General features: G+C 34.7%; 3 protein-coding genes across 4 annotated transcripts; 2 read left to right on the top strand and 1 right to left on the bottom strand.

Annotated features, from left to right (window-relative positions):
• Positions 1–1,385: 1,385 nt before the first annotated feature.
• Positions 1,386–9,196, bottom strand: LOC144841961 (putative cysteine--tRNA ligase, mitochondrial). The gene is made up of 14 exons (XM_078698276.1): positions 8,563–9,196; positions 8,378–8,428; positions 7,789–7,978; positions 7,557–7,662; positions 6,700–6,925; positions 6,202–6,335; positions 5,629–5,763; positions 5,058–5,196; positions 4,463–4,586; positions 4,065–4,163; positions 3,464–3,593; positions 2,840–2,949; positions 2,132–2,206; positions 1,386–1,754 (listed from the first exon to the last, which is right to left on the bottom strand). The coding sequence occupies exons 1-14, from the start codon at positions 9,087–9,089 to the stop codon at positions 1,731–1,733; spliced, it is 2,070 nt and encodes a 689-aa protein (XP_078554402.1). The 5' UTR covers positions 9,090–9,196; the 3' UTR covers positions 1,386–1,730.
• A 238-nt stretch (positions 9,197–9,434) lies between these two features.
• Positions 9,435–10,963, top strand: LOC144841981 (inhibitor of growth protein 1-like). Its single transcript, XM_078698303.1, has 2 exons — positions 9,435–9,664; positions 10,088–10,963. The coding sequence occupies exons 1-2, from the start codon at positions 9,529–9,531 to the stop codon at positions 10,681–10,683; spliced, it is 732 nt and encodes a 243-aa protein (XP_078554429.1). The 5' UTR covers positions 9,435–9,528; the 3' UTR covers positions 10,684–10,963.
• Positions 10,964–11,323: 360 nt separating this feature from the next.
• LOC144841960 (methylcrotonoyl-CoA carboxylase subunit alpha, mitochondrial-like) lies at positions 11,324–20,825 on the top strand. Of its 2 annotated transcripts, none has more exons than XM_078698274.1 (18): positions 11,324–11,368; positions 12,070–12,123; positions 12,405–12,457; positions 12,580–12,722; positions 13,009–13,104; positions 13,295–13,416; positions 13,712–13,859; positions 13,995–14,116; positions 14,335–14,446; positions 14,683–14,764; positions 15,518–15,645; positions 16,193–16,376; positions 16,610–16,719; positions 17,286–17,502; positions 17,961–18,097; positions 18,537–18,674; positions 19,044–19,217; positions 19,765–20,825. In XM_078698274.1, exons 2-18 carry the CDS (start codon positions 12,086–12,088, stop codon positions 19,873–19,875), a joined length of 2,115 nt encoding a protein of 704 aa, XP_078554400.1. In that variant the 5' UTR covers positions 11,324–11,368; positions 12,070–12,085; the 3' UTR covers positions 19,876–20,825. The 2 variants fall into 2 exon arrangements, with proteins under 2 accessions (XP_078554400.1, XP_078554401.1); XM_078698275.1 differs by having other exon boundaries at positions 11,364–11,372.
• Positions 20,826–22,459: the final 1,634 nt, after the last annotated feature.

The following is a 22,459-nucleotide window of genomic DNA, read 5'->3' as shown; positions in this document are numbered from 1 at the left end:
ATTGTGCCGGCGTTCATGAATCAATATTTACAACCCGTTGCTTAGCAACCAATTAGATAAGGAAGGATGTTTTAAAAAGAGATAAGAGCAACAACTGATGTCGAAAGTAACACTATTCATCATTCGTTTTATGTTCACTTGTGTTCATGATTGTGTTCATTGTTTTATATTGCCTTGTGGTACCGATTTATGATGGTAAATAACTTAGACAAACAATCTTTATATTTTATTTTAAAATCAAAGTATAAAGCACACCATACACCACAAACGCCTACTGCAGAGGGAGGTGATATTACTTACAATTGTATATGTGCATATATTGCGTTACCATCATCTTATAGAGTCATAGTAACCATTATGTGATTGTGCGCATGTCACAATATGTTATGTACAAAAATTAAACGGGTCGAAATTTGGTAATTTTTCCCTACTATAGTACAGGGAAATTTTCGAAAAATGACCACATTTTGACCCTTTTATTTTTCGACAAAACTGGTTACTATGACTCTATATGATGATGATAAAGCAATATGTGTATATATCGTAATAGAATTGCATAATAATTAAATGACCAAAATTTCGACCCTTTTATTTTTCGACAAAACTGGTTACTATGACTCTATAAGATGATTATAATAACGCAATATATGTGCATATATGGCAATATTATTGCATAATAATTGAATTTTAAAAAGTCGATATTTTGGCCATTTTTGAAAAAATCTCTGTACTATAGTACAGGGAAATTTTCGAAAAATGACCAAATTTCGATCCATTTATTTTTCGACAAAACTGGTTACTATGACTCTATAGATGATGATAACGCAATATATGTGCATATATGGCAATATTATTGCATAATAATTGAATTTTAAAATGTCGATATTTTGGCCATTTTTGAAAAATTCCCTGTACTAATACAAGGAAATTTTCGAAAAATTGCCAAATTTCGACCCTTTTATTTTTCGATAAAACTGGTTACTATGGCGCTATAAGATGATGATAACGCAATATATGTGCATATATGGCAATATTATTGCATAAATAATTTAATTTTAAAAAGTCGATATTTTGGCCAATTTTTGTAAAATTCCCTGTACTAGTACAGGGAAATTTTCGAAATTGACCACATTTTGACCCTTTTATTTTTCGACAAAACTGGTTACTATGGCGCTATAAGATGACGATAACGCAATATATGTGCATATATGGCAATATTATTGCATAATAATTGAATTTTAAAAAGTCGATTAATATATCTTTAATTTATTATAAAAGATTGATTCAATCTTCAGAGAATAACAATAATTATCATAATTATGAGGCTTTTCCGTCTGAATATACATTGTAATTGTATCTATTACAAATGCTGATGTTTATATAAAAAAAATCAAAGCTAACTTGGTTCCAAAACAATCACTAAATCAATTTTCTTCATCCATACTTCTATAAACGGTTGGAGCAGAAAAGCTAGTCGATGAAACTCTAATATTTACAATCATTCAGGAAATTAGGTTGAGTTTTACACACTTTATTTATCAAACTAGTTTGATAGTGTAAACAGAGCTTAAAAGCACTCTGAAACAAACTATAATTTGACTTCATAATTATTCAGTCAGGCAGCATAATAATAATCAGGGTTTCTTAATTGTCTATGAATTCGGTAAAGACATCAACAACAGCATGTTCAATTCACTCCACTGCACTTTTTAAAGCTTGTTTCTGGTGTATCAACTCTTCCCATATTTCGGGTCCTGGAAAAAACAAAGTGTTGAATGAAACTTAGTGTATGTATGCTTTTTAAAGCACTGTTGTGCAGTTTATTAGTGGCTGCATGGACACACAGATAAATCCACAACCGACTGTTCAATACAAAAGATAGGACACTCAATTTTACAATGTTTAGGCCCTGTCAATGAGGGTAAAGTTATGTTCACACCCAGCATAAATCAGGAACAAATTGTGTAAAAATAGAAATAAAAACCTAACCTATTTTTTATTCTGTACAAAACGTACATGTGTAAACCGTATCGCCCAAAAAAGGTAACGTAAGCCAAACTTTTCTCTGGTCACTGGACAAAATTGTGAATACTGTGTAGCTTTATGTGTATAAATTGAGTAGGTAACTTACTGGATCTGATAAACTTGTTATATAATGTTTTGAACGATCCTCTACCATCTCCCAGGACGAGGTTTGATCTCGATCCTAATAGAAAATGTAAGAAATAATGTTAATGTATTTATATAGCGCATTCCACAAACACTGTCCTCTCAATGCGCTGTGGATGTTACACTTTTATATTACATGCTTCTCTTCTAAAGATCATGTCATGTTGGTCCTGCCAATTACGGCGCTATTTCGTCATTGGTGTGGCTCTTCCTTATCTGCACCAGTTTAGAAGGCAAAGATTTATAAGGTTACACTTTATTCATCTAGAATTAAATTTTATACGGAATATTTTAAAGAACAAATCTTATACAATGCATCTTTGATTAATATATTTATACAATAAACTCTATGAAACATCAGATAAAATAAAACCCCTGCTTGGGAACACCCCTATTAACGAGAGGGAATATATGTTTTAAAAATACAGCCAACACCTATTTAGGAGACAGTCCTATAAAGGACACTTTGTTGGGTTTCACAGTTGTCTTCTAAAGCTCTGTCTACACTATCAAACGTTATGTGACCAAAAAAAATGTGATGTGCCCATATATAGACATGATGATGTCATACCACTACCATATTTGAGCATATCACTACCATATTTAGGCACATCACACTAGTTTAATAGTGTAGACAGAGCTTTAATAGAGGTTCTTCTGTCTTTTTCACCTTGATTTGGATTCCATTGAACACCAAGTCTTGTCTTACTTGGTCACATGATTTAAGTAACGACTTTCTCTGTAGCAATATCTTCTTTCTTTGTTCGCGTTCAGAAAGTTCTAATGGAACAAAAAATAAAATTTTAATTAGGGAGAAGATTTCAAAAGTGAAATTTCTCGAACTAGAAAGCTAAAGATTACACCCTCAAATATATGGACCAATAACAAGCGAAGGTACTATAAATATTAAGCGCTGTCTACACAATCAAACGAGTTTAACAAAAAAAGTGTGATGTGCCCAAATATGGTAGTGATATGACATCATCATGTCCATATATGAGCACATCAGATTATTTGTCACATAAAGTTTGATAGTGTAGACAGAACTTTATACGTCAAATTATAGTGCATTTTATAGAATTGTAGTAGAGCCGAATACTAAATCTATACATTATTGGGATGTTTTTTTTTGTATCCAAAACAATCGGAAGAAATTTCATTTTAGGGGGAAATCGGAAGATGACCCAATATTGGGAAAATGTTCCCAATTACTAAAAGTTGGCAGGTTTGGCTAAAATAAGATGGAGTATTAATGAATTAATGGTAAGCAAACCATTATTGTGAATTGCTCTACCTTCATTGTTATCTGCTGTGGTATCAGCATTACTCGTATCCATTGCCCAACGACGAACATCGTTACGGAACTGAACCATTGAGTCCAAAACACAAGACAGTGTATGGGCTGTTGTATCTGTGTCCATTTTCTAAATAAATTGTTTTCAATTGTAAACAAAGTACATAAAATTGTAAAACTAATTATTTACGAAAAAGGTAAATATTTCCATGAAAATAAATGACTGTATAGGTTAATTATGTGCATATACTGTACATAAATAAATTCATTCTAGGGTGAATGGTCGAGCGGTTAAGACATTGGAACCGTAATTACGTAGCCATAACATAGGTAAGGGTTCAAGGCTCAGTCGTTCCATGGTTCTGGTGGTCAAGTCTTCTCGGATAAGGACTATAAAACATAGGTCCAGTGTACACCTAGTACATCTTTCGAGATGAGTAGGGGGTTACCCCAGTGTACTAGTATATCACAGCCACTGATCATTACTGGGCCCTTTGAGAGATCAGTCTTTGACTGAAGAGGTCACTCAGTATAAGTAAATAATAACAAACAAAATATGAATGTAAATGTGTGGTATGTTAAATAAAGAAATTCAACTTACAATTCTGCTTGAGAATTGAATACCAAGCGAGTTTAAAACTCTGTCAATATAAGAAACTAGAGCTGCTATAACACCTGGGCTACGCACAGGCTGAGGTGACTAAAAGATACAAAGGATACAGAGAGTTTAAACAATTAATATTATATTGAGCTTTTGATGGCCAACAACTTTGGATCTAGGAATTAGTTTGGTCATGTCATTTTATTGTGTGCATGATGGGAAGTTGGGGCGTGTTTCATCAGTCAGTTTCTTGGCACAGTTTAGAGGATTATCATAGGGACTTTATGAAACAGGTTTTGGGAGGACAACGGAGAATCTGTGTTCGCAAGAGCATAAAATCATATACAGTTGACATAGCCGTTACCATTTTATACTATATCTAATGAATGTGCACTTACGGAAGTGACCTCTCGGAGTTCTAAGTTTGCTAACCTGATGAGGTCCATGATGGCCGTAAGTGCCTTCGGGGTATCAAAGTCATTTGCAATCGCTTGGTGGAACTTCAGTTTAGTCTCGGCTAATCTATAAAAATATTAATGTTAGAACAATGGATTTGACTATTAGGATTATCACTATCTACCACAACACAACCAAATAAATCTAATGTGATGTTTCTGATAAACTGTATATTATTTTGTATTAAATAAATAAACAAATTTCAGAGTAAAATGCCAAAATTTTGGTTATTTTTTTAGGCATTTTTGTGATATTTTAAGCTCAATTAGTTTTTATGCATGCACATCTTTACTACAAGAGGTGAAATATGCACCTTGGGATATAAGTTAAAAAACAACATTATTCTGAATCAGCATAATAGTCACCAAATTACTAAAACAAAAGTAGTGGTATTGGGACATATGGTGGTATAAGTAATGGCAATGTGGTTTGGTTACACATTCAATGGTCCTTGATTCATAACTCATACTGTATAGGACTTTATAAAGAAATCTGTAATTGGCGAGAATAATTTGTTAATAAATATAATACACATACTTAGCCATGAGTAAAGCTTCATTTATAGGCTGACAGTTGAACTGACCATTGATGTAAGCATCAGCGTTGTTTAAGAATGACAACAACTGTTTCTGAATGCTAACGGCTTGTTGCATAATGGCTCGACTATATTCAAGATCTAAAAATAATAACACACATTTATCATGTTCAGTGGTGTGTGCAAAAAGGGGAGGGGTTATATGGAGAAGCTTAAATATTATTATAATGAGGCCTTGTCTATGTGTATCAATAATTTGACATGCAAGCATTGTAAAATTTGCAGTTCACTGCAAAAATGGCTGCTTAAATATTTTCTTTATGAAGTTCTGTCTACACTATCAAACTTTATGTGACAAAAAAATGTGATGTGCCCATATATGGACATGATGATGTCATATCACTACAATATTTAGGCACATCAAACTTTTTTTGTCAAACTAGTTTGATAGTGTACACATAGCTTTAGTCTACTTTAAAAAGAGAAAAAATACCGGGGTAATAATGTGCAGCGCATTGAGAGTTGCTTATATGCGCAATATAACAATGAACTATTATTATTATTAAACTGTACCTGAGCTGTATTTTGTCATCATACACAGAATCCTGAATTGATTAGCAGTATACATTGTCAGAAAATCTTGAATGGAAATAACATTCTGTAATGATTTAGACATTTTGTTTGCATCATTGGCTAAGTGTAGATGACCTAGAGAAAAAAAGACAACATTTTAATAAGCATTCTTCTTAAAATGAATTATTTAAATCAGTATATCTCATAGAGATTGTCACATAGACCAAAGGTAGACCTAGAAGCACATTCAAATGCAAGTATCTATTTTGAAGAGAATGACTGGCAATTTGGCTATGACTATAAAATAATATATTAGAGATAGAGGTTTTGATTTGGTATACTGTACACCTATTATGTCATCGTTTTGTCATCTGGATCTAGAATGGACCAAAATTGTGGTAAGGAATATAGCGAAGAAACGTGATGCAATGTTCACACATGTGCACAGTAAATTAAAATATTTCTAGGTCGTAGGTCGTCTCAAATCAAAGCTCCCTATTGGTAGCTCAAAGCTGTTAAAACTATCAGAATTATTATTAATTGAAAATTTGATATAAAACTTGCTTTTCGTACCTGAATGTAGAAAATAATTTGCCCATTGAGGGCTTTCAAAACATGCTTCACATTGCGCTATTTCGTTGTCATGGTGAGGAAATGCCAGGTCTTTCCCTCCTGTGTGAATATCTAAAGTTTCACCAAATATTGCACTGTCAAAAAAAAAAATGCTGTATATAAAAAAAGGAAAAACTGAATAGGCAAATTGGAAGTCTATTTTATACATCCATGCTCGGAAGCTGATATTCAAGATCTTTACAAAAACAGTGCAAAGTCCAGGGTCTTGTTTGAGCATGGTTTTTACCAATAGAGGGCGCTTTTTCAGAACCGTCTCATTTACTTTTTCATTTACAAACGCCTCTCAGACTAAGGGGTGCAACTTTTTTTTTCGTACATAAGTTGGGACCCCATGTGAAAGATAGCCGAACTACTTCCTTTCACGAAGGGTCCCCAACTTATGTACGAAAAGAAATATCACCTAAGGGGTATGTAAATGAGAAGGTCGACTGTACTAACCTTGCCATCACAGAGCACTCTATATGCCAGCCCGGCCTACCTCTACCTGCACCCCAAGGCGACTGCCACCAAGGCTCATCCGGCTTAGCTGCTTTCCACAGAGCAAAATCTCTCGGATTACGCTTATCCTTGTCGGGACTGGTGCGTATTTCAGCTGCATGATCATGGGCTGAGAGCTTGCTGTATCGTTCAATACCAAAACGATTTACATCAAAATATACACTTCCTATAATACAAAGATAATAATACATTAGAACCCATCCCCTTTTCTGAGGACATCCCTATTAAGGGGATACTTTCCTGTGAAACAAACTAGAGGCATATGTTAACACTATGGCCAATCTCTATTAAGTGGACATCCCTCTTAAAGCCTGGCACTAGAGCTTTCGGCTGAGCCAACTGGCACGAGGCTCACAGTGTGCGCCGGGGAATTCGTGAGGAACGGCCACGCGTGCCATTGAGGAAAATATCTATCGTGTTTAATATTTTTTGGCACGTCATTTTCCTCAAGTGTGCGCCGAACGTGAGCAGATAGCTCACTAAAAAATTGCACTGCGCATGATATGTTCTGATTTATTATATGTCAGCGCATGCCGTATAGCGTAGTAATTAATTATCCAATCAGAAAATCGCATACTGAAGGCGTTTAGTGTGCGTCCGATAGAACGCAATCACAGTTTGCGGCAAATTTTTTAGTGAGCGAAGTGTTACTCGTGCCAGTTGGTTCAGCCGATAGTTCTAGTGTGCGCCGGGCTTAAGAGGACACTTTTCGGGGCTACTGTAGCAGCAACATATACAACAAGATCATTATTTAATACCGAGTTTAAATACGGTAAATTTAAAACTATTATCATTACCACTTTGCGTAACGTATGCATAACCTCTGTCAATGATAGACTGAACAAACTTGATGATATCAGGGATGTACGAGGTCACTCTCGTATACACGGTTGGAGGTAAAACCTAGAAATAGAACAATCAGATTATTTTTACCATCAAATTTCTTTCATTAGATTTATGTTACAATTATTCATAACAATTTATAACAATGCAGTATTGCAGTGTGATATTCAATTGTTTCGCATTTACCTTAAGAGATTCCATATCGTGGAAAAATTCACTTTCATATTTCTTGCCTAAATGACGAAAATTCAAATTGCGCTCTTTGGAACGGAAGATGATCTTATCATCTATGTCTGTTATTCCCATCACCATAACAATGTCGATATTGAAAAACTCGGTCAGTATGCGTCGCATAATATCGAAACGAACATAGCAACTGAAATCGATAAGAAGTTATATTATAATTTGTATCATTTTGATGGTCAGTATCTATCAACAGATTGAAAAAAAAACACATGGTTATTTTACTTATTTTTAACTGTGTGTTTATGGTTTTCCCCACATTTACAGTTTATTTTTTAGAGCTATTGCACAGTATATGCATGTAATCACTTTCTCTCTCTGCTAATCAAACTACTGTATAGTACCCCTTTTACACATATTTAAGCATCTAAGCCCTCTCTCTGGAGAGCATGGGCCATTGTCGGTTTATCCAGGTAAGCTAGGCATGAAATAGACTGCAGGTGTTGATGCCCATGCATGTGTGTGAAAACACCAGAGTTTTGCTAGGCCAATGGTGTGGAAGGGGTCAAGGCAACGGTATACACAATCCCACCTTGCATGTCCAATATGAGCACTATCATAAACAGTTGGTCCACACATGTACCTGGGAAAAAAATGTAAATAACAATTTATAAAACAAATTCTTCAAAATTTAAAATTATTACTTTCCTGTCAAAAAAGAAAATGCGAATGCTTGTGTGCATATTTTTATTAATTTAATAACTACATTAATCTTACCAAGTTGCTAGGGAACCATTTGGCAATATCAGCGGAGTCTTGTCTTTGTTCCCTCTTCTCAAACTATTTGTCACTTGTACCCCTGTATCAAAGCCGCTTGGTTTTATCCAATCTTTGCGTCCCTTTTTTGGGGAATCATTTCCATGTCCATTATTAGCACCTCCTCTATTTTTGTTTTTTTTACCACTAAATTCCTCATTTTCAGTTATTTTATGAGAATTAGCACTGGATGATGAGCACAACAATCTAAATAAGTTAAGACTATAGTCATTTCGTATATACAGTTGGTTCCTACTTGAATAGTGGGTAGTGCTCCTAGGCCTAGCTAAGACTGACTTGATAGGACACCCACGAGTAATCTCCCCACTAAGAGATCCGCCTATATACACATGTCGGCTGCTGCTGAATGGTGAGCCTAGCCCAACAACGACATTACGATCTTTCAAACGGCCGTATTTACGTACAGATAACGCAAGACTGATTCGTCTTACGGTTAATAACGTTATCCATGTATAATTTATAATCATAATAAAACAAATACAAATATGTTTAAACCATCTCTTTGCGAATTCACCTTTCGAGCGAAACGAAACATGGGCGTCAGAATTATTTTATTGACCTTTCAAAGTTAGGTCAATAGATTATTCCATTCTATTGTGGACGACTCATTACCTTTGAAGCTGCACTCAGGTTGACAATTACATATAATATATATTATGCATTTTAGAAAAATATATTATGTTATAATTATGTATTTTAAAATGTATTTTTATAATAAAATGTACTAAAATGTGCATATAGATTTATGTTTAATTATAATATATCATAAGCTAAAATGGTACGATCCGAAACTGACCCTGAGAGGTCACAAACAACCAGAGCGTAGGTTTTGAAGAGCGGCAAGCGCATATGTTTTTGGAAGAAGTACATTGTTTTTTTCCATAATTTTACTATTTCGCATCAAATATGCTCCAGCAAGTTTCTGTAGAAAGTTCAAGAATGACAGCTTTTGTGGAGAATTATCTTGATTGTATTGAATCTTTACCAAATGATTTGCAAAGGCATGTCACACAAATGAGAGAAATCGATTATGGATACCAAGGTAAGGGAACCCTGTGTGTTTTGTATTGTTTTCTTTAAAATGGCCGTTTATTTGATCGTTTAAAATGACGAATACTCAATTCGTAGTTGAAGTTTCCAATTATTAATTAACGTATCAAACTTTCACCATAAGTGAGTCAAGCTATGTGCAATAATTTATTAGATAAATTGATTAAAACAGTCGATTTCAGTTTGACGATTTCATGTACCAAAACGGCTAGCTAGGCCTACGGTAGGCCAACGTCATGAATGAAAGGTTATGCATTTCGCCTCCACACCAGTGTGCGTGGCAGGGTGTTCCGTGGCACCGACTTCCGTCCAAAGTTGGCTTACGCATATTTACAAGGCATGTATGTGGCATTTGAAATGAATATTTCAGTGTTAATTTTAAATATTTACTACTGAATCTTTGTTTATCTTTCAGCCATTTTAAATGAAATAAAACAAGTTTACCAAAAAATGACCGCTGGAAATGTTGAGAATAACCAGTTGAAACGATACATTTATCAGCTAAAACGAGCCCTCATACGAAGTCAGGAACTCGGTGATGAGAAACTTCAAGTGGCGTCTACGTTAGTTGATCTGGTCGAAAACCGAGCAAGGCAGATACAAGTTGATCGAGAACATCTTGAATGTTTGGAAAAACCGCCTGTTCCGCCAGAACAAAACAAGCCGAAGAAGGACCATAAAAATCACCATACGGTTGATAAGCCACTCAAGCGTTCTCAGCGTCAGAAAGCAGCTATGGAAGCTAAAAAAGATGACGATAAGCCAGCTAAAAAGAAGAAAAAATCGAAACAAAGAGGCGACATTGGTCCGTCACCCCAATTTGACATGCCAGTTGATCCAGATGAGCCACGTTACTGTCTCTGCAACCAAGTATCGTACGGTGAAATGGTCGGTTGCGATAATAAGGACTGTCCATTTGAATGGTTTCATTTTGGTTGCGTTGGGTTGCATTCTAAACCCAAAGGCAAATGGTATTGTCCAAAATGTGTCCCTGAATTCAAGAAAAAATAATGTTATTTGTAGAAAATTGTATATAAATTTTGTCATAGTATTGTATATTTATATATATTTTACAAAATTGTAAATTGTAGACTCCATGACCATGTCTTAGCCTGGCATTCTAATCTGTACAACAGAATTGGAGCTTGTTATCACAATTTCAAATGATGTAGACAAATTATCTCAGAAAAAAAGGCATAAAATTCATTATTTTACATTTTTATTTAAAATTACAGATTTTGTAAATAATTTTATAGAACAAATGCCAGGATTTTGTTTTAATAAATGCATAAAAAGGATTTTAGTAGTAGTAGACTGTATTTATTTTCTCAAAATGGTTATTTATTGATGTGACCATGAGCATGATTAAATTTGACTGACATAGAAATTTGAGGACACCCACTCTTTTACAGTACAGACAACAATTGACTGGAATACTAAAAAGACAATACCCCCATGGTCTAACCCTTGTCATGTATTTAATGAAACAGAATGTAAAATAAATGATTCTACATACAGTATTCCTAAATAAAATTCCTTTTTTATATTACAACCGGTTTATGACAAGAAAACAGTGTAATTTAATCATGGAGCTATCAACAACAGATTCAACTTTTCCCACCACGACCTATAGAGGGCGTTCATCAAAAAAGTCAACATCAGATACATTTTTTTTTTCGTTCCCCCAAGTTAAAAGGTTTGTTTTTCGTATTATTAAATGTAGTAGGCCTATATTAACATAGCTGTTAGCATATGTCAATGTTTGAGATGTGTCAAGATAATTAGAATACTGAATGAAACTAGGCAAGGTATTTGAAAAAATAAAATTTAGGCTAGGCCTAGCCTAGCTAGCTGCTAGTGGTGGTCACTGGTGGTGGGCGTTGGTGCCGCGGAGCAGATAACTGAAACGAGCCTAACCAGGCCTACGTCAAAGTGACACGATGTTTGTTGATAATATAAATTATTATTTCTACAATAAAACAAATTATCAGTGTCACATTATATTGATATTTGGTCATGGATTTAACTTTGACTTCTTAACATATGGGGATGACAAAAGTTTTGACCAATCAAATGTATCCATCATAAAGTATTAACCAATCACAATTAATCCTACAGAAATAAATTAAGTTAAAACTAAAAAATAATTGATCCTAAAATTAAAGTATTGTTTTTTTGACCAATTGTTAATGCTGAAGTATTGACATTTTTTAAAGGGTCCAATCATGGATTTTTATACCTCCATGGTCCAATACTATGACATAAAAAAGTGAATCTCCACAGAACTTCCACTAGGTGCCTAATTAATTTTTAAGCATTGACCAATCATTGCATCATAAGAATTGTTGACCCAACATAGTTTGCTGGTATAATAACAACACAAATTTATTTTTATAGGAAGAAGTCGAAAACAATGGCTGCTCAACAAGCTGCTAGAGAGGTTATATTGAAGTATGCCTAAAATAGATTAAAGCATTTATTACAAAATACTACACCATAAATATTAATCCAATACATTGTCACATAGTGCATTGAGACTAAAACTATCAAACTCAATTCCACTATGTTAAAGCACTAAGTTATATCTGGCTAGTCATTTTACTGTACTAGGGAAAATTCAGTATACCATTAAATTTCAGAATCTGTTGGCCCTAGAAACCATTTTACCCATTATAGAATTTAATTCTATACCTGCAAAGTTAATACATTATGCTTGATACTTTTTTTTATAGGCGTTTCTTAGGTATATCAAGAAATGGGATTTCTGCACGATATTGTCATTCAGGTGCGTATAGTTAATTTCAACACTTGAAATCATAATTATCTTCATTATATGAACTCCAGTGCATTATACTCTAGTGCATTATACTCCAGTGCGTTATACTCATGTATATTTGTTTTTTGCAGGAATGAAAACCGAGATAAATAAATTACTGATTGCAAATCGTGGCGAGATCGCTTGTCGTGTGATCCGCACAGCACGCAAACTTGGAATCAAAACGGTTGCTGTGTACAGTGATGCGGATAAAAATTCTTTACATACTACAATGGTAATTGCTAATACATATTAACTTAATTCTACTATTAATAACACAATAAAACCTCTATTAAGGGTACACCTTCAGAACCCAATAGTGTTCACCTTAATAGGGTGTCCCCTGAATAGAGGTTGTTCATAGTGTTTAATATATTATCCTTCCACTGGAAATTATCCCCTCAATAGGGATTTCCCCTGATTATGGATGTTCCAAAATGAGAGGTTTAACTGTATAATAACATAATAATAATAGGGGTTTTTTGACTAAATGAATGTATATCTAATTTAATTTCATACAGGCAGATGAGTCATACAACATAGGACCTGCAGCATCACAACTTAGCTATCTTAATAAACAGAAGATAATAGATGTTGCTAAACTATCTCAAGCACAGGTAAATGTACTCATTGTTTACATAATAGTACACAAATAATGAATGTTTATGAGTGCAATGGTACAAATAATTTCATTAGGTCAAAGATGAAGAAACAATAATAGTGGCAACCGTACCCTATGAGTGGTAAGCATGGAAGGCGGGAAATAAGCTGATTAAGATAAACATTATGATTTTGTTTCTTTCCCAGGCTATTCATCCTGGCTATGGTTTCCTCTCAGAGAATGCAGAGTTTGCAGATCTATGTGAAAAAGAGAACATTATATTTGTTGGTCCACCGTCATCTGCCATCACAGACATGGGAATCAAAAGGTAGAGGGTCGTGTAAAGCTCTGTCTACACTATCAAACTAGTTTGTAAAAAAGTGTAATGTGTCCAAATATAGTAGTGATATGATGTCATCATGTCCATATATGGGCACATCACATTTGTTGTCACATAAAGTTTGATAGTGTAGACAGAGCTTAAGAACAAAGATAGGTGCAGCCCTTTGGCTTTACACACTTTAGTTAGATGACTCACAGTAAATCTACATTACATTTATAATAATAACACAGTATTCATATTGTTTATTAAAATTTCCATACCCTTTTTTATATGTACATAGTACCTCAAAATATATAATGTCTGCTGCCGGTGTACCAATTATTGGTGGTTACCATGGTGAAGATCAATCGGATACAAGATTAAAAGAAGAAGCTGGTAAAATAGGATACCCAGTGATGCTAAAGGCTGTCAGAGGAGGTGGGGGTAAGGTATGTATAAAATATTAAAAGAATAGGGTAAAATAGGATACCCAGTGATGCTAAAGGCTGTCAGAAGAGGTGGGGTAGGGTATGTACAAAATATTAAAAGAAGAGGTACATGCATTTTTCTTTTCTTAATTGTAGGGTATGAGGATTGTCCCGACTGTTTCAGATTTTGATGAAGCCCTCGCCTCAGCACGCAGAGAAGCATTGAAATCATTTGATGATGATGTTATGCTGGTCGAAAAATTTGTTGAAAATCCAAGGTAAAGTTAGCTACTATCATTTTAAAGTTACCTCTACATCTGATCCTAATAACGTGTCTATAACAGATTGTTTATTATTTTTGTGGCAAATCCAGGATAAATGGTACCATACAAAATGATTGCGGTTTTTGTTCGGTTTTAATCTGTTTTTGTTAACTTTTTATGGTATCGAAATCAAATCAAAAACATATTAAAATTGTTTATTATTTTTATCCCAGGCACGTTGAGGTTCAAGTATTTGGTGATAAGCATGGAAATTATGTTTACCTTTTTGAGAGAGATTGTAGTGTTCAACGAAGACACCAAAAGATCATAGAGGAAGCCCCAGCAGTATGTAAAGCTACACTATCAAACTAGTTTGACAAATATCGTAGTGATATGCCCAAATATGGTAGTGATATTACATCATCATGTCCATATATGGGCACATCAAATTTTTTGTCACATAAAGTTTGATAGTGTAGACGTAAAATCAGACATAAAGTTTATTCATAATAATTAAAATAATAAGTACAGTATTAAATTAACTAATCAATACACACCACACATTAATTTATTTGTTGTAGCCGGACCTTCCAGAAGAAGTTCGTCGTGAGATCGGAGAAGCCGCAGTGCGTGCTGCCAAGGCTGTAAACTACGTTGGAGCAGGTATTGTAAATCATCTAATGTAGTCCTGAAAATTGTTTACAAATAATGAATGGCGATTTATATATTGTATACAGTTGAATTCCTCACTTAGAACACTGTTGTTCAGGGGCACTCCAATTAAGTTTTTTAAATTATTTTTTTTATTTCATACGCATCCAACAGCGAGTAACTCGCCAATTACAGGATGGATAAACTATTTTATAATTTATCATGCTTATAAATTAAGTCTCATTTGAGGCTTAGGGAGTGGAGTTGAAATAGTCGTGAGTTACAATCCTGGCACTAGGTCGGGATTGAACCACGGACCTTGGGATTGGAAGGCAAGCATGTTAACCACCAAGCTACAGCTCCACTGTTAATGTTGTGTTGTTTAATGACAATACAAGTTGGAAGAATATGAATGAGGGGAACTACAGTATATTTTTAATTTAACACTAATAGCCAACACCTATTCAGGGAAAACCTCGTGCTTTATTTAAAGATGTATTGTCCCCCAAAACCTGAAAAATAAAGATTAATAAAATCAGACTTTAAATAGGCCATTTTGCAGTTTTTATAAAGTTATTCACTTCTATAGAATAAAAAATCAACAAAAATAATTATTTCACTTATAAAGACAAAAGAAACGGTTAATTTTAACCAAAAACAATGGTCTTAAAATTGCATATTCAACAAAAAATTGAAAAAAAAAAAATTTTTTTAGAGAGCCAATATATCTTAAATGTTAAATTTCAAAGAATAATCTTCTTTTAGGAACCGTTGAATTCATTATGGACACAAATCACAAATTTTACTTTATGGAGATGAATACTAGACTACAAGTTGAACACCCAGTTACAGAGATGGTGACATCAACAGATCTTGTGGAATGGCAACTTCAGGTATATATATACTGTATATGTGTAAATCATCATCTAATCTAGGCAAGCTAAAATTGGGTGAGGCAGGGATAGGGGTGTTTAGATATATTGTTGTATATATATAATGTACCAAATTCGAGTAAGAGTAGTAGCAATACTCAGCAGTGGCGTAACGGCTATGAGCACTCACTGGCAACACCCAGAGGCCCCAGAGCTTAAGGTGCCCCAGGGCATGAGTAGCCCAATGCAATTACCTAGCATTGAAGGGCCTCTTAGGAGTGCTAAACCGGGGAAATTTTCCCCTGCGTTACGCTACTGATACTTGGAAAAGGAAATGTGGTAAAGATAAATAACTTATCTTCTAAAGCCTTGTCTACACTATCAAACTTTATGTGATTTGCCCATATGGACATGATGTTGTCATATTACTACCATATTTGGGCATATATCACTACCATATTTGGGCACATTTTTTGTTAAACTAGTTTGATAGTGTAGACAGAGCTTTATCTTCTAAGCAAGCTTAATGAAAAAAGAATGTATCTTAAATAGATTTGCCCTTTGATAGGTTGCTTCTGGTGCAAAGCTCCCATTAAATCAGGATGCCATTAAGTTGAGAGGACATTCATTTGAGGCCAGGATCTATGCAGAGGATCCGACCAATAACTTCTTGCCAGGAGCTGGTCCATTGTGGCATCTAGAACCACCTGTGGCTGATGCAAATACCAGGATTGAAACTGGTGTTAGAGAAGGTGAGGAAGCATAACAAGAGCTGAGATAGGTTTATGAATTTGAAATAACTAGAAAAAGGCACTAAATTTAGTACTGTATTTTGTAGATTTAAATAATTTGTACAGTATATAAGTTTCTGAGAAATTTTGTAAACAGACGAGCACCCTAATTTCATTTTAGCTGTTCCCATAGTCAGTACCCCTGGATCTGCCCATGAAATACAAAATAATGTTTTATTTGTTGTAAATTACAGGAGATGAAGTTAGCACATTTTATGACCCAATGATTGCAAAGTTAGTTGTCTGGTCACATGACCGCCAGAGCGCTCTAGATAAACTGCGACAACATCTAGAAGACTATCATGTAGGTTCATGAAATTATTTTCATTATCATCATTGTCATAATCAGTAATAATTACCATATTGATGTCATTATCAATGTAAAAACTGTTATACAGTCAAACCTTCCAATACCGGATTCTCTGAAAATGAGAAACTTTAAAACTTTTCTTGAGGTCTAAAAGGTCCTAAAATTGTTTTTACCATTAAAAACGCATTCCGAATATTCCAGCTTTCCAGAAAACCAGACAAATTACGTCAGCTCAAAGGTATCCAGTATTGGAAGAGTTGACAGTATTTGATTTGATTATTAACACCACAGTTTATGTTGTTTATTTGCATTAAAAAGGATTCAAGGTGTGTAAGCTTAACCATGGAGTATCCATGGCTTAACAGACACCTACACAAACTTGCTTGCAATTTTGATCCATTGATAACCGAAAACTGAACCCTTCCTATGAGACACCCCTGTTAAAGGGACACTTTTTTGGGGTCCCAAAGGTGTCCCCCTATTAGGGGTTCTACCATATTTAGTATAACACAAAAGATATAACGTTTTTTAATCAATCAACCATGTCTCTTTACCAACAGATTGTGGGTGTAAAAACAAATATAAATTTCTTATCAACGCTAGCAAGTCATAAAGAGTTCCAAGCTGGTGAGGTCCACACAGAGTTTATCCCTCTTCACAACGACTCCTTGTTTCCAACTTCAAAGAAATTATCACCACAAGTGTTGTGTCAGGCTGCGTTGGCACTGATACTGAACGAACAACAAGAGGCAGTTAAGCTGGCCAGTATAGATACAGGTAAGAGCTAACATTTAGACACACATTTGGTGACAAAATGACATCTCTGTGAAGTGTGTGAACTGGAGTTAAAGCTGGCCAGTATGCATACAGGTAGGGGCTAACATTTAGACACACATTTGGTGTCAAAAGACATCTCTGTAATGTGTGTGCACTGGAGTTAAAGCTGTCCAGTATAAATAGTTTGGGGATATTTTGGCAGGGTAAAGACAAGGAATTGGTGACAAAATGACTTGTCTATTGTGTGTGAACTGGAGTCGAGGCTGTTTAGCTTCCCAGTATACATATATACTGTAGGTAGGGGCTAACATTTAGATGGGATGTGATGGAACAAATAGTTTATGGCAGTGTAAAAAACCTTAACATTTGGTGACAAAATAACATCTCTTGTAATGTGTGTGAAATGGAGTCAGTTCAAATCTGAAAAGCAAGACTCTTTAATTTGTTTGTTATTTTAGATCCATTTTCGCCATTCGGCTGTGGTAACGGCGTCCGGATTAATGAATATTTACGTCGGCAAATACATCTGAATGATGGAGACGATCAAGTTAAAATTAATGTAACATATAAAGCTAATGGAAGCTATGATATGGAGGTATGTCTAAAAATACAGGAACAGTACAAACCCTTGACAAAATTTTTCTGTTTAACAAGATGCAATGCTTTACCACTACAGATAACCACTTATCAAATTTTATGTGAGGAAAAAATGTGACGTGCCCATATATGGACATGATGATGTCATATCACTACCATATTTGGGCACATCACACTTGTTTGTCAAACTAGTTTAATAATTTAGACAGAGCTTTATGTTTGTAAAATTGTTAACACAAATTAGTGTTTTTTGAGGACACCGTATTTATTAATTAAACCTGTTACAGTAAGTGTCAATGATATTGGCTTGAAATAGAGACTAACAATACTGTATGTATGTATGTGTCAATTACCATATAATACATCTAACATTTTGTAAGCCTATAGTTGAATGTGTAGTAACTGTACATAATTTAATTATTGAATCTACCACTTAGATTGATGATGAATCATTTGAAGTATTTGGAAAACTGAAGGTAACAGGGCGTGTTAGTATTATGGAACACACTATCAATGGTCAACGGCAGGCTGTGAAGGTCGCCCTCTACAACAATGCAGTTCATGTTTTTGCACAGGTACTAAAAATAATTTTTTGATGTCCAGCAATATATTTTTCTGGAATATTTGAATTTAGCTTTTCCGCATAGTTTGATTAAAAATGTCAAAAGTAGCCAAAATATTATACTGCAATAATAAAAACATTTGTCAGATGTTTGCCCTAATCTGACGTAATTGTACTTTATGCAGAGCCGTAGCCACCAGTACTGTTGGTATGGTTTAAACCGCGCCACTTCATTTCTTGTGCCTACATCACTGTATTATGAAAAGTAGTCTACCTATCTAGACCACTGAACTTATGACTAGGGTTAGATAAAACCACATAACATTCTGTTAATTTGGACAACTTTAATAATTACCGTATGCATTATGTTTATATTATACAGGCTGGAGGCATTGAAATTGGGTTACCAACCCCTGAATATCTTGAAGACTCTTCGTCAGGGTCAATGGGTGACCGAGCGCCCATGCAAGGGGACATAACTCATGTCTATGTCCAGCCAGGTGCTGCTGTAGAAAAAGGTGACCCACTGCTAGCGATGGAGTCTATGAAAATGGAGGTTTGTAATGTCTATTGAAATTATTTACAAATACTGTGCATTTAAAAAGAGGTAGGCCTAGATACGCCTACTACTAGGCCTTCTAGGCTAGGCCCAACAGTACCTAGGGCCTAGCTTTCCAAACTTACCTTTCTGACTTTTGTATTGTTATTGTTTACAAATACTGTATTTGAAATGAGGTAGAACTAGTTAGGCCTACTACTAGACCTTCTATGCTAGGCCCAACAGTACCTAGGGGCTAGCTTTATAAACTTACCTTTCTGACTTTCCTAGCAGCATTGGCTTTTATTCTAGTAGTCAACTGATCTAGGCCTAGCCTAGGACCTATTGTCCATTATTAACTATCACAACATTGTGCTGCAATAGAACACAACATTGTGCTGCAATAGAACACAACATTGTGCTGCAATAGAACACAATTTTGAAAAATCGTTGTGTTCTGATTGGTTGAATCTTTAGAAACATAACAGAACTCTATGACATCACTCTTCCCCTAATATAGAGGCTTTCTATCAATGATTTATGTATGCTTTATTATTTTGTTTAGTATATCATCAAAGCTCCGAGAAAAGGAATTATCAAGGACATTTTAGTGGCTAAAGGAGACAATATTCAGAAAAATGCAGCCCTTGTTGCTTACCAAAAAGACGAAAAATGAGTGCTAAATACTGTGCATGATTACATCTGATTTTGTGCTTACTGGGATGGGCTTACATCCTTATATGGGATGGGCTTGTATCCTTATATGGGATGGGCTTGTATCCTTATATGGGATGGGCTTGTATCCTTATATGGGATGGGCTTGTATCCTTATATGGGATGGGCTTGTATACACACACATACCTATTAATTATAGGATGAGCTTATTCAATGGCATATTTCCTGTGTATTTTTATTATTTTTTATTTTATTCCTTCACATCCAACAGTGTATACACCAATTACAGGATGAAAAATACACTGTATATGGTTTGTCCAGGATCTACAAAAAAAGTAAAATGCCACAGCTGGGCGTTACATTGGTCTTGCATGAACATTCTAAAATCCAAATAAAAATAATTTATCTCAGGGGACACTCCTATTAAGGGGACACTTTCACATGAAATGAATGTAGAAAATATGTTATGACACTACAGTCAAGCCCTATTCAAGGGACAATGTTAAGGGGACAGATTTTGAGTTGGATGTCTGCTAGCGGTTCTACTATGGTAACAAACTTCGCAATGTGCACCCCATTTCAATTTCATGTTGTTGATGAATTAGTTAATAGTATTGACTAGAATTATTATAAGGAATTATGTAATACAAGATTAGTAAGAAGAAATATATTTATTAAATTTACCTCAAACTCTGAAATAAATCATCATTGTGTGTTTGTATTATTTGTTTTCTTTAAATTTAAAGAGGGGTGATGTAATAACCACAGGTAGCATTGGGAAATGGGTGTGTTTATTGAATTGAACATTCATTCATAACAATAACAACTAATAAATAGGTCAAATTTGTTTTACTATTAAAACAGAAAACAAAAGTAATATTGGGTAAAGATTGTTTATAGCAAATATATACATTTCCTTTATTATACGATAAGACAAGTAAAAACCTGCAGCGACCATTTAAGATAATGTATATCATGTGCCGATTTTCGTCAGTGACGTCACGAAAAGACACTGCGCGTAACGTAAAAGTGTTGATCGTTTGAACGCCGCTCGCGTTACCTGAAGCTCTGTCTATACTATCAAACTAGTTTAACAAAAAATTTGTGATGTGCACAAATATGGTAGTGATATGACATCATCATGTCCATATATGGGCACATCACATTTTTTTGTCACACAAAGATTGATAGTGTAGACAGAGCTTAAGCTACCATGAATTTACTCTCAAGCTAATTTCAGTGGCGGATCCAGTAAAAAAAAATAACAAAAAGCTTTCCATTAAAAAAACGGAAACGGATATATTTTAGCTGAATTTTGACATTTACAGGAAATAAGGCCTACATAAAATTTGTTTTGGTCAAAACTATTTTGATATAAATTACCTTTTTCAATCCTATCAATGTGGCGGGATTACCGGATTAGTGTTGATAGGATGTAGGCCTATTACAAAAAGTTTAATTGTGTAGACAGAGCTTTATATTCGTTGGTACCGACACTTGTTATTTTTTCAATTTGCCCTTTCATTCAACTTTATCCTTGCAGCGTGGGTTTGTAAATACTGTATGTAAAAAACATACTTTTCAAATACTGATGTCACAGATAACCACCGGACACTGTTCACAACCGGTTGTAAAAGTAAAAGTAAAAAAACATTTATGTACCCGAAGGGGAAAATATGCATTGATTCAGTACGGGCTTTATATTGCACTGATGAATGTTTTTAATTGTAATGGCATTTGGTATTTCCCAGTGTATTGCATAAACAATTTCGTCTCCGTATAGGCCTACCTTACTAAAGCTCTGTCTACACCATCAAACTAGTTTGACAAAATTGTGATGTGCCCAAATGTGGTAGTGATATACTCAAATATGGTAGTGATATGACATCATCATGTGTTCATATATGGGCACATCACATTTTTTGTCACACAAAGATTGATAGTGTAGACAGAGCTTAAGATACCATGAGTTTACTCTCAAGCTAATTTCAGTGGCGGATCCAGTAAAAAACAATAATAAAAAACTTTCCACTAAAAAAACGGAAACGGATACATTTTTTAGCTGAAATTTGACATTTGCAGGAAATAAGGCCTACATCATTTTGTTTTTGGTCAAAACTATTTTGATATAGATAACCTTTTGTCTATCCTATGAATGTGGCGGGATTACCGTATTAGTGTTGATAGGATGTAGGCCTATTACAGATTACAGAAAAAAAAATACCTGCAAAAAATGCATTGTTGCCATTTCACTGAAAATGTATTGGAAATTAACGATTTAATGTCAGCGCACCACAAACTCCAAGCATTGCGGTGCATTTTCAAAATGAGTGTAGTCCTCAATAGGCCTATGTAGCTCCTATGGTCCCATTACATTAGGGCCCGACCTAATCATAGACTAAAAACATTATAATGAATTAGACAACGCGCTTCGACACCACATTGTAGCATTACCGCCTGAGAGTCAACAACAAGATAATATAAAACAAACACCGATATTTCGAACTTCCTTCAGTCAGAAAATGAACAACCTGAAGATAAACAAGTTTGAATATAGAATCATAAAGCTCGGTCTAAAACACAAT

This window comes from Antedon bifida, chromosome 5 (genome assembly GCF_963402885.1).
Source record: "Antedon bifida chromosome 5, ecAntBifi1.1, whole genome shotgun sequence".
Classification (NCBI taxonomy): Eukaryota; Metazoa; Echinodermata; class Crinoidea; order Comatulida; family Antedonidae; genus Antedon; species Antedon bifida.
The sequence above is the reverse complement of the archived record's forward strand: the minus strand, read 5'-3'. Positions and strand labels throughout refer to the sequence as shown.